This window comes from Heteronotia binoei, chromosome 9 (genome assembly GCF_032191835.1).
Source record: "Heteronotia binoei isolate CCM8104 ecotype False Entrance Well chromosome 9, APGP_CSIRO_Hbin_v1, whole genome shotgun sequence".
Classification (NCBI taxonomy): domain Eukaryota; kingdom Metazoa; phylum Chordata; class Lepidosauria; order Squamata; family Gekkonidae; genus Heteronotia; species Heteronotia binoei.
This window is the reverse complement of record NC_083231.1, coordinates 62,754,295-62,767,573: the sequence shown is the minus strand read 5'-3', so window position 1 is coordinate 62,767,573 and position 13,279 is coordinate 62,754,295. Positions and strand designations below refer to the sequence as shown.

The window sequence follows — 13,279 nt, the reverse complement described above, 5'->3', positions numbered from 1 at the left end:
ATAAAATCTCAACATATTGGTTGCAAGAGTTTAAAGGGAGATTGTGTATGCCTGCCTGGATCATAGTCTAGGGCTAGGCCATAGAGATAATTCACTGAATATCTAAAACCAGGAAAGAGACCATTTGTGTCTATGATATAATCAAATGGCAACCTCAAAGGATTTAATTAGAGACAAGGAAATATCCTTACACCTAAGATAAATTTTAGGATACTTTTAATCTTAGTTGCAGCAAGTATAAGTTGCTTGTAAGTATAACCTATCATAAACACTTCTTGCAGTGAATTTTACTGGTAAGCTCTGTTGCAAGAAGGCAACACTCAAAAAGTAAGAAGAAAAAAATGGCTGCTTTGAATAGGCATTTAGCCTTAAAAACGATTTCTACTAGTCTTTTTAAAATTTAAGAATAAAGTACATGCTTGCATATTCTAAACTTTTAATGCTGACAACCAACCAACCCATTAAAACAAACATTTAATGAGATCTGTAATAACATTTATTTCTAACACTAGCATCATTGCTACATCCATTCCTCAAATGGGCTTTCCATTCCGTTGATAAATAGACAACAAAATTCATAGTTAACACTAAAGCTGAAGATTGGGGGCACCTTGCTGCCTAGTGATAGTGTGCTTTCTTTTGCTAGCAATGGGCTATTTATGATGGGAACAATGAAGGGTGTCAGATGCTGAAAGAATCTAGACTGAGGCAAGCCTTGAGGTGAGTGTCTGCATTGTCACAAGGCACTGTTCAAATCACCAAGAATTAGCCAAACAAATCTTGAATTTATTAATAACATTACATAGGACTGGGTTTTGCCAATCTAAAACTGTTTACAGTGAATGCTTAAAATGTACAAGCAAAGGCAGGCAAGCATGCATTTCAGACTTTTAGAATGCTTGAACAGCAACTCTGCTTATTTTACTTCTAGCTAAATGTTCCATTACTTTGGTTAAACAAAGATTGGCCTCTGCAGTTGAAGATTAGCTTTGCAGGAGAATGGCTGTCAGAGGATGTCCTCATTAGTATGTTTCAGACAACTTATTGGATCACTAAACATCAAGATACTGACTTGCTCAAGCAATCCTCCCTGGACTATTTGCACATCTACCTCTAATTTGTTCTCTTTGCTTGAAAAACATCTTTATTCCCCAAAGGAAGCCTGCTTGTCAAGTTTGGGAGAGTTGGGCTTGGGGAAAATAATTTAAAAAGCTGAACTTGCTGAATTTCTATCAGGGCATTTATTGCTAAATTCCACTTGTTCAATGAATATTCTCTACACAATCACATATCAGTAGATCAAAACTGAATAATTTTCTACATAACAGATTTTTCGCTACTCATTGGATGCCCATCAGAATCAGATTTCCCCCCTCACTTCTTCTCTACTGGAAGTCAATTTTTGTGATATCAGAAACATGGGGAAATATCCCATTATTCTTGAAGAATCACCCAAAAGTTGTTGGGTTTTTTTGATACTCAGTTTCTGGAACAGATATACTATGAATTACCGATCTTTTCATGCTATGGCTATGTGCAAATAACTTCATTAGCAAGAACTTGGTCTAAAGCTACTCTACCAATTTGGTACCTTGAGGCTAGAGAGTCTCCTTTATACATCACTTAGATGTCTATTTCAAATATCAAAATCAGAACATAGCAGCAAAAGAAAAAAAAAGTTTAACCTGATTAGCACTAATTCTGGTTGTCACTGAAGATCTCAGCATGCAGAAACCTCCTAACCTATGTGCAGCCTAATTACACTATTTTGCATCAAGGAAGTAGGTTTTTGCTTCTGTTTGGCAAATGAACCCACAAAGCATTGAATCAGGCCTGTCATATCACAGCATGATGGCAATTTGACACAACAATAATGATAAAAAAATATGCTGCACAGCTCCACCAATAACCTGGCATAAGAATTAGGGAAGAAAAATAGATTGATGAATGTGATAGGAAATCAAATCCTATGTACTAAAACATTCTCATCTCTATCGTCAGGGCAGGAAAAGCTCGGAAGTGACAAGAATATGAAGGTGAAAGAGAAAATGGACTTAATAAGGCCTAGAAGGAGAAGACTAAAGAACGACGGTACTACTTGGAAGCAAAAAGACCTCAATATGGACTGATATAAGAACATTTAAACTAAAAGGACCGAGCAAGAATACCTTGTAAAGGGAGATAGAGATTCAGATGTATACTCTGTATGAGAAAAAGGATAAGCTCAATGTAAATGACTAAAACAATAAATATATTCATATATAAAAAAAAACAATAACCTGGCATAAATAAGTTCCTATTGAATAATAACATTATACTTATTAGTAGCAGTATATTTGGCAAATCAGGGTTTAACTTGAACCAGGGCTTATCAGGGTGCAGTACCAGAATATATTCTCAAGGCAAAAGCCAGGAAACAGTAGACTGCTTAACAACTGAGTTAATATATGCAGAAGAGACTCTCAAAGCTACTTGCTGACGACCAAGATTCTTTTATATGTGGCGTTTCTTATCACTCTGCTCAAACATGAAAGAAACAGGCAATGGGAAAATTAGTTCACATAATGGAATGCCAGAGTGCCTAGTCTGACACAGGTAGCAGCTATGACTAATTGAGTTGGTGCACATCACTAGCTTGTTTGTTGTGATGTATGAATGCAGCCCTGCTTTCCCTAGAGAGCACCCATGTGCATATCACAAAAGTTAATGCAAAAACAAATATACTACAGGCAGGAACAAAGATCAACAGAAGAATACTCTAAGTGGATATGGCAGAAAACTAATTGCAGTGTTAGAATTCTTCATGACTGTGCTGCCTCAGATCCAGAGCAGTGAAGCAGAAAGGAAGTGAAGCAGTGAAGTGTTCTATTGATCAATGCGGATTATTTCAAGCTTAATATAGTCCCTATGACAAACAACACCTAAACTTTTACCATATCCTTTAAGAAAATAAAATAAAATTTCTCAGACATGCTTCAAAGAGAGAAAGCTGTGCAGGTTATAGAAAGAAAAAGGAGTATCTTTCTCAATAATAATAATAATCCCCAACTGAGTGAGTGAATAACTGTGAAGAGGACTAAGAATCCTTTACGTTAAGTTCATATCAGAAAGGCTCTACTGGGACTTTGAAGCAAAACACAAATTGCCCAGCCTCATGATCAGTGATGCTGCTCCCCAGGACAAGTCAGATGAAACAGAAACTTTTATTGCTATAATCATTTTAATTAGTATAATCAAGGCACTTGAGGATAAACTGTAGGAAATAATTTCATGATTAGAGTGACTGCACATCTATGAAAACATGCTTTCAGTATTATTTCATCTAATCCTTGAGCCAATTCCTACTGCTAGCAGTGGGAAATTGTAAGTAACGAGAATTAGGGAGAATAATGTGCAATATTTGCAATTTGTGATGAGAGTTATGGATAAAAATATGGGCACTAAAAGGTAGCATACAGACTTCCCATTTGCAATCAAGTTCAATTAAATAAAATTACTCACAATCAGGAGGCATTTTTTCTGTGAACAACTTGTAATATTCTTTTAGCAGCTCCAAATTTTCCTGGTTAATACTTTCCTGTAAAGAGGTATCTCCAAACCTGAACAATTGCAAAAGACCAATAGGTATAAAACCAGTTCTATAAAAAGCAGACATCAGCCACCCAAAGAAAAGGGACTGAAAACATAAAAACTTTAGCAATGGATTCAATTATAACTATTATTCACTCTCTTAGCATATCTGAGTTTTTCCAATGATTTTACTAGGCTGAAAATCCCATCTCTCACACCATATTGGAGCCAATTATTTCTACCAATGATTCTTTTAAAGGAACTAAGGGTTTAAGGCACAATGGGAGTTGTGAACTTTAGATGCCCTATGTGCTTTGGCCAATAGGAAGAATGTGATCTTCTGAGGCCTACCAGGGTTTTGTTTGACGTTTCCTTTCCTTTAGTTGGCTGTATGCGACTAATGCCAGCCCACCTGCTGGAAGTGGGGAACCCCCCACCATCAGGCTCCACCCTCAGCCTATTGGCTGGTGGGCAGGGGAACTGACTGGGAGCAGGACAGAGGCCTTGGTTACATCACCGATGATGTGGTGACATCATGGTGATGTTCTGGAATTTGGGCAGAAACTCTTATAAAATTTTTGTCCACATATCAGAGCATTGTCACAATGGTACAATGTAATGAAGTCACTTCCAGTACACACTGGGAATGACACTGTCACATTACTGGTGACATAGTCTGGACTTCCCTCCTGCTCCTGATAAGTCAACCCATCCCCCACCAGTTACTAGGAAGGATCTGGCAACCCTACACTAGCTGGTCACTTCTGGGCCAAACAGGAATTTGGAGAAAGGACATCAAATTGGTTCTTTTCACTGACTCCATATTGTTATGTTCTTTAAATCGGTCTCATTTGACTGGTGAGGCCCTAACTAGATGGCAGAAATGTGCAGGCTGAGACAGGGAAGACTTGGCAAGCATATTGAGGCATCTGGAGATGAATGTTCACCCAAGCCAGTTGCTTATTTGGCTGTATGGCCAGGGGAAATAAGGAGGAGCCCCCCTTAGGGCTGAGAAGAATTATTCTCAGCTGCTGTGTGACATGGGGAGCATGCCTACCTCTTGGCACAGAAGTCTGTGCAGGCCATGGAAGGTAAAACATGATGGCAATAGCTAGGCCAGTGTGACGTGCTATTAAGCAAACACCCTGTGAAGGCTCCTTTAAGTGGCTCACACAAGTATGTGTGGTGGGGTAAGCTAATTAGGTATTTTAAGTCAAGTCTGTACTACAGCCCAGTTTAACAAACCTAATGTAACTTAATTATATGTGTCTCATGTCTTTGTTCCAAGGTGCGGGGGCTCCCAGGAATTTGCTTACTGGTTGAAGAAGGCTTTGAACCTTGATCAGTAAACTCAGGGGTGGAATTCTAGCAGGAGCTCCTTTGCATATTAGGCCACACACCCCTGATGTAGCCAATCCTCCAAGAGCTTACAAAAAAGAGCCTTGTAAACTCTTGGAGGACTGGTTACATCAGGGGTGTGTGGCCTAATATGCAAAGGAGCTCCTGCTAGAATTCCACCCCTGACTAAACTTGAACCTGTAACACTAAAAGCATAGCACCTGCATGTTACATAACTACAGGACCAGTCTCCAGTGAAACCATCCAAACAACTTGAGAGCAGAACAATGCAGAGATCACATCAGTTCATTCTGCACCTGGTCAGTGGTCATACAGGAAGAAACAGGCATCAGATCCTGGAACCATGCCAACACCACCCAGGTCTAAGCCAAGGTGTGAGAGAAGGCTTCAATATCCAGAATTTGCTCTGAATAACTGGCCCAATCTAAACTCAATTGTAAAATGTTTTAGATTGTGACAATGTAAGAAACTAAGACTTTACTTCTAAACACATTTACTTGGAAGTACTTTTGACTGAAATCAGTGGGGATTAATTCCAAATCAACTGGGCCTAAAGAAGGAAATCAGCATTCACTAAACAAACACACCAACAGAACCCTCTGGCTGTTCTTCAACATTCTCTTCTACCACTCCAAGCTTTAAAAAGGGAGTAGGGATCTTGCTATTGAGACCTTGCTCAAAAGAAGTCTCAGTGGAAATAGCAGACGATAGTTATACCATTTGAGTTACTTAAATTATTTAATTTACTTGTAACTTTATTTACTGAAGATGACTTTCAGCATCAGTGTTTTAAAATTCTGCATGCGGCAGAGAAATATAAGACAATTCATTGAATGCAGTGCTGTTCTTTCAAGGGCAGCCTGAACACAATCATTTACAACCACCAGGACTTTGACTTAGCATTTTTTTTATGCAGCAAGTCTCACAAACAACGCGAGTGTTTCTCCTATATTTTCCCTTTGTAGCAAAAAATAGAATTATCCCAAGTCTATCTGCATGTTGGAGGGAATTTGGTACAGAATTGTGGATAATTATTCACTGAATTGCCATCACTCTTGCTGTTACATTAATGAGTTTTTTGCCACTAAGTTTAATGTGAAGTGGACTGAAGTAGTCCAGAAAATATTGCATATGTGTTTAAAATGTTCTCTGTGACCCATTTTTAAAAATCACCTTAAATACAGAATTGGTGGAAGTTTGGGAGAAAATGCTCTGAGTACTATGCATTAACATCTCCAGAGATTTTCTTTTACAGTTGTTTACTTAATATGTCCTACAACATGCTTCTGGTGGAATAGTACAGTCTGAACCCTAAATTTGTTGTCTAGGGAGATGTGAATACATATCCTCCCAAATATTTGCCATTGTAAGAGTGAATATATGAGTATAAATGGACTTTTCTTTAGTAAGATTAAAAAGGTAAAGGTAGTCCCCTGTGCAAGCACCAGTCGTTTCCGACTCTGGGGTGATGTTGCTTTTGCAACATTTTCACGGCAGACTTTTTATGGGATGGTTTGCCATTGCCTTCCCCAGTCATCTACACCCCTCCCCCCCGCAAGCAAACTGGGTACTTGTTTTCCCAACCTCAGAAGGATGGAAGGCTGAGTCAGCCTGGAGTCGGCCACTTGAACCAGCTTTCGCTGGGATTGAACTCAGGTCGTGAGCAAAGAGTTCAGACTGCAGTACTGCAGCTTTACCACTCTGTGCCATGGGGCTCTAGCCCTTAACAAAAATACAAGAATACGTATACAGGGATGAAAGTGGGAGGGGGGGAAGCATGAGTGGAGTTTGAGTGCTCAACTGCAAGGTCCATCTTGAGGGTACAGCTGTATGAATGGCACAGCAGACCAGTTTTAGACATTGATAAGATTAGATAATGTGGAAATGGTAGCCTATTGTTTAACAAAGGAAAGCTTCCTTTTTTAATGAAGACCAAATCCCCAAGTTTAATATAGCTCTGGGAGAAAATGGAGGGGAGAGAAATGCCAGGTCTACTGCCCATTGATCTCTGACTCCAATCCCAGCTCCTTACCTTTCTGCTAGTGTTTGCTGTTCATTAATTCCAACATTGAAGAAGACAGGGTATACATGGAGTGGTTTTCCTTCTTTTATTTCTTGTGGAAGCAGCTCAAACATCTTTTGGGGAAGCTTGATTTCTATTACGTAATGACCCCTAGGAAAACAAAAAATAAGACTAACCAACTATCTTTTTAAAAATTACTTTTGGAGCCTGCCCTAGACTCAGAGTTCCTGAAAAGTAACAGAAACAAAAATAATAAAGGTTCTGGTCTACTTCAGAGATAATAAAATTTTCCTAAACTTCACCAGGTTTAAATAAATTGAAAATAAAGACATAACAGAAAAAAATAATTCCCATGAGGTCGGTCTCTCTTAATTAATCTCACTGAAAAAGTCAGGACATACACAGGCCTGGTGGTAGGGTTTCTGCTGCCCAAAGCAGAACTCTGCACCACCGCCCTCCCAGTGACTAATCGAGCATGCTTTGCATATGCGTGCCATGATGACATCACCCAGAAGTGACGTCATCATGACGGCGCATGGCATGCGCCCTGCCCAGCAGCCCTGTCCTGCTTTATAGTGAGCTGAACAGGGGCTGAGGGGCATTGCTCCGAATGAAGAAACAACACCCCCTCTGCAGCCCCTGCTGAGCTCCCTACAAAGCAGGACAGGGCTGCTGGGCGCCTTCCCCTGCCCAGCGTGCTGCAAATTCATTCTCAGCTCTGAGGGATTAGGGGAGCTCCTCTGACCCCTCAGAGCCAAAAGGCTCAGAGACGGCATGAGTGGGGATGGGGCACATGCCTCCCAGCTGCACCCATGTGGGAGTCAGCGTCCCAGGCCGTTGCCTAGTTCGCCGACTCCCACTTGCCGGCTCTGGACACACACAGCTGTCTATATTGTTTTAATGGGGATGAACTGGTATTCATAAATTGGTGTAGTGCAGTGGCTAAAAGAATGAGCAGTGATCTAGGATGTCCCTAATTCCAATCTCATCTCTATCATGAACTCACTATATAGACAAGCCATGCACTCTTTCTCACTCCCTGCACCCTAGCTCAGAGTGCTGGTGTTAAGGAATACAACAAGAAATGCTCTGAATATTACAAGTGATTTGTAAATGCTAAGGTTTATTACTATCATTGTTTTCCACAAATAAGTAGGATTGGGAGAATAGGAAATCTGAATCCACCCTGTAACTATATATTCACCTAGAAGGGTGGAGGGTGGGCTTTGTGGCATCAAATTCCAGCCAAATTCCCTTCCCTCCCCAGACTCCACACAGGGCCGGCGCTGGGAGTCGGCGAACAAGGCAATGGCCTAGGGTGCTGGTTCCCACACTGCACCTCCCTTCCTCCAGCACAATCAGCTGTGGTTGCCCACCACCCTCCTCCCTCCCTCCGCAGGGCTGGAAACCAGTGCCATGCTCTGCTCGACCCACCCCCCACCGTTGCCCTCCTCCCTCCCTTCACGGCACTGGAAGCCAATTGGTCAATTTTGCTTTATTACGGTCCATGACCAAATGCACAGTACAATGCAGACCAACAACACCCCCAGAAAAATTGTAAAAATCTAGAGGGACCTAAAAAGGTAAAACATATGATATAAAAAATACAGATAAAAAATTAAAAGATTATACAGCTCCAGTAAAATATTAACTAGAATACGCTGATTAACATTTGTTTCAGTTTCAATAGCATTTATGGTAGTATATAGAGTACTCAGGGATTAGGATAAAGTAAAATATAAGTTTGGGAATATTCAAAAATAATTTAAAAACAGACAGTTTCAGGACCCCTTCGTTACATAATCCTCATGAATTCTCCTAGCTGCCGCCAAGAATTTGGCACAATTATATGTAAATTGGGGGTTAGAATCTGATAACAGCATATTTCTGATTTTATAATCAGAGAACCCCAGGCATCCCTCTAACAGAGAATAGATGTATCTGGCGTGTATGCCTAGGTAAAGGCCACACCCAAGCAACACATGGTCAATCGTTTCCACTTTATCTGCACCACAAGGGCAGACCCGCTCAACCATAGGCACCTCGACGACTGCTGAAGGAAAGATATTGCAACGAGCCATAGAAAAGGCCCTTCTGTGGCTAGATTGTATTGCTAGATTTGAGAGATAGGAGGCTGGAGCTAGCACATAACTCCTTTGGGCGGGAGCTAAATAATCTGAGGCCTTGGCAATATCATTTTGTCTCCCAATGTCTTGTAATCTCTGTTTGACTATGGCCCTGGCTTGGTCCAGGGCAATTATCTGGAGAGATTCAGGTGAAAAGCCAAGCATAGACAATTTCTGATGAATGGCTCTAACCCAAGAGGAACAATATCTATCTTTTAAAATTAGCGATGTGATATTTGTGGGGCAATGGCTGAGATTAAGCCAAGTGGTGATTGAAAGTAGGCTCACCCTAGCCTCTATCCTTAGCAAGCCGGTTTCCAGGCGTAGTACTGCATTGGAAAGGCAGGTTGGAAAGTAGAAAATGGCTCTCAAAAATTTGGACTGAATTTTCTCAAGAGGATCGAAGCTTGATAAGGTTGGACCCGACATGGTTCCATAAGTGAGTTGAGGTATTGTTTTGGCCAAGTACAGTTTTAATGCAACTGGTATAAAATGCCCCCCTTTCGTAAGAAAAAACCTAATGATGGCCTGGGTCGATTTACGACCAGAGTTGGCAGCATATTCATGATAAGCCTTCTTTGACCCTGTGGACTGAATCATGACCCCCAGATATTTGTAAATTGCTACCTGTTGTAAACTATGGACATTTATACTCCATCTCCTTAGCCTGTGTTTTGGGCCGAAAGCCATTACTTTTGTTTTCTGATAATTAATCTCTAGAAGGTTATGGACCTTCCATAAGTACAATAAGTTATTAGTACAATAACGATCGAATTGTACTAATGCCCTTCTAAGGCCTACTGGAGTTCTAGACAGCAAGATTGCATCATCTGCATAGAGTAGGGCTACCTTTTGCCTATTGGCCAAGGAGGGGGGATGAGTATTGACTAGATGGAGGTTGCTGATCATATCATTAATAAAGATGGCAAAAAGGGAAGGGGCCAGGACTCAGCCTTGCTTGACTCCTTTCAGTGATGGGATAGGGTGATGGGTCAGTAAGGAGACCTTGCTTATTACATCTGACCCTGATAGACATGTTGGTATATAATGCCTGGATCAGGAATAAAAGTCTCCTGTCAACTGAGGTGGCACTTAACTTCTCCCATAATTTCCCTCTGGAAATGGAGTCAAAAGCAGATTTTAGGTCGATAAAGGCTGCATAAAGAGAGACTGTTCTACTGGTTGCATATTTGTCAATCAAATGGGATAGGATCAAATTATGTCCCAACATGGATCATCCTTCCCTAAACTCAGCCTGCTCATCTACCAAATACATTTCCTGAATCAGCCAGCACTGCAATTTCTCTAAGAGACGACTAGCGTATAATTTGCCCAAAATACTCAGGAGGCTAATTGGTCTATAATTGGCTGGATCATCCTTCTACCCGGACTTGAAAAAAGGGATGATGATAGCCTCTCTCCAGGCCTCAGGAATATCCCCTGTTGAATCAATATATGGGAACAAGCACTGGAAGCCAGTGCCGAGCTCCACTCGCCCCTCCTTCGCAAGCCTAGGCTGGTCCTTACCACAGCTTCAATGGCTGCGGGCAGCTTCTAAGCCTCTGACGGTCCTGTGAGAGAAAAGTTCGCTCCCCCTCACTTCCAGTTCCAGGAAGGAGGGGGAATGAACTCTCCTCCCACGGGCCCTTCAAAGGCTTAGAAGCCGCCCACAGCCATTGAAGCTGGTGGTAAGGACCAGCCTAGGGTTGGGGGAGGGGGGAGAGGCAAGCGGAGTGTGGTGCTGGCTTCCAGCGCTGCGCAAAGGGAGTCATCGACATTTTGGTGAGCTATTGACTGGCAAGGAAAAGGTGATGAATGGACCAGAGGGGGGGGGGAGGTGGGAGGTGTGAAAAAGAGAAAAAAAACAGAGGGGAAAAACATCAAAATGAAATAAAATAATGGTTTTGGGCTGGGGGGGGAGAGAAAGCAGTGCAGACTGCAGCGGGCCAGTCTATTCAGAAGTTGGCCTCCCTGGAGGGGGAGGGGGCCAAATTTCAGCCTGGGGCACTGGAAACCTCAGCAACAGGCCTGACTCCACATTTCTCCAGGCTCTACCCAGAAATCTCCAGAAATTTCCCACTCACAGCTGACAACCCTAGATTGCCTGCTCCCATCTCACACTCCAAAATTTGTGGATTTAAATGACTAGCCTCTAAATCAGAGTTCAAAAACACCAACTCTAAATGTAGAAATCATCATTTTCCTCCTTAATTTGAACAGCCTTAAAGCTTACTGTTTGGATACTAACATTTCTTTTTAAATTTAAAATGATAGGAAATCTATAAGAAATAGGATCAGTAATTTAATTATAAACTGTCCCATTATAATGACTGCTTCACTGAAGTGGAAAAAAAGGATTAAAAAGCAAAAGATTAAAAATCTAAAGAAAAGCCTTTGGCCTTCTCATCTGCTTTCATAGTACAAATGAGAGCAGATCAACTTCTGAAGCAGTCTTACAGAGCTACTTCTTAGAATGGATTTTTTTCCTTAATGCCTGTTCAATTATATGTTCTCATAGCAGAAAGAGAAAGGTACTTCCATCGGTAGAACAGAACTTTCCTGCCTCTCCCCCTCCATTAATATCCTGGAAATGTGCCTCCTATGGAAAGGAAACGAAGAACAACACAAGAAGTACATAGCTGGTTCCCACTGAATTTGAGTGGGAACCAGTGGTTGCTTGCTTCCCCCTCCTCTTAGAACAAAGCATGAGGAATAGGCGAGCCTACAGGGTTGAGATGCATTGCTGTGGACCAATAAAGGGCAGGCACATCTTGTTTCAATGGTGGCCATTGTTCTTCCCTCAGCCCAGCATTTTGGAGCTCCTCACCCTCCCTCACTCATCTGTGACCATGTAGGATTAGCTGGGTCAAGCAGGAATTTTTTGGTCCCCTCCAAAATTGGCCAATAGGAAGGGGTTCTTTTTTGCCTGCTCTCCATGGTCATGAGACATGGAAATTAAATAGACCTGGTTTTCTTCTGGTTAGGTTCTAACTATAATGGTGGGAAAGTGTGGGTTAAGGGGTATATTTTTGGCAAGCATCCCAAGACATTTTGGTAAGGGGAAGCACTCTAACTGGGCACCTAATGGCTACACAGTTTGGCTGGCTCAGGGTAGGGGCCTCTTTGGGATTGGGAGGGCATACATCAAACCCTAAGGCTTGGCAGTCATGGGCGAGGACCCTTCCATATCCTCTACACACATTGCGCTGGCTCTGAGGAGAAAGGTTCAGAGGAATTCTGGACCTGGATCTGAACCAGGGTGGTATTGCCCTATTAGGAGGCTTGCTTTGCAAGCCAGCAAGACTCTGTGCTTTAAGTTAAATAGTTACAAAAGATCAGCTTTTTCAATAAAGTTTCAGTTTAACCCATAAAATGTCTAGTGTCTTTATTCTGGTGTAGGTGGGCAAATAGCAGGAAGGGGAAATACAAAGAAATTACACTTCCACTTCTGTTAGTAAAAAATTTATTATGGATTCAACCTGAACTAAAGAAAATTAAGACACTTAAATCTTATTCAGATCAAACAGAACTAAATAGCTGTGGTCCCGGGTTCTACCAATTTACTTGTGGATTTATTCACAATTTCTCATATTATTAAGGATCAAATTTTCTGCTATTGCAGAGGAGCACACACGCACGCGCACACACACAAGTTGGGTTGCCAGCCTTCTTCAAGTGAGGGCTGGAATTCTCCTGGGATCAAAATTGCTCTCCAGGCAATAGAGATTAGTTCATCTGGAGAAAACGGCCACTTTGGAAAGTAGTCTCTGTGGCAGATTCTGCTGAAGTCCCTTCTCTCCACAAACCCCACCTTCTCCAGGATCCATCCCAAAGTCTCCAAATATTTCCTAACCCAGAGATGGCAACCTAGTGTTTTTATGAACTTTTAATGGCCAATTCTGCACTAGGCCTTTAATCCTGGTTCAGCCCTGTCCCCACACTGATTTTCTACACTAGAATCATAAACTCAAAAGATTGGTTTCTTTGATTCCATGATTCAAATGTATAATGTCACTTTGGGGACTGGGCTGAATCAGGATTAAAGATCTAGTGCAGAATTTGCCAATATTACAGCTTTTATATTCTTATAATGCATTTCTTGAGCCTGCAAGACATCTGGTGTTGAGGCAGCATTTCCAGAAAACAAAAAGTTCTAGAAAATAGGAATTTGCAAGAAAAATTGTAAGACACAGCATAAACA

The 13,279-nt window shown here is 41.5% G+C and overlaps 1 protein-coding gene across 7 annotated transcripts in view; it reads right to left on the bottom strand.

Moving 5' to 3' along the window:
* INPP4B (inositol polyphosphate-4-phosphatase type II B) overlaps positions 1 to 13,279 on the bottom strand; it is a 394,186-nt gene that overhangs the window by 75,008 nt on the left and 305,899 nt on the right. For all 7 annotated transcript variants that reach the window (XM_060246716.1, XM_060246717.1, XM_060246715.1 and 4 more), the window contains 2 exons: positions 6,962 to 7,102; positions 3,502 to 3,599 (listed from right to left, as the gene is read on the bottom strand). In XM_060246716.1, coding sequence (XP_060102699.1) covers positions 3,502 to 3,599; positions 6,962 to 7,102 — 239 coding nt within the window. The remainder of the gene's footprint in view (positions 1 to 3,501; positions 3,600 to 6,961; positions 7,103 to 13,279) is intronic.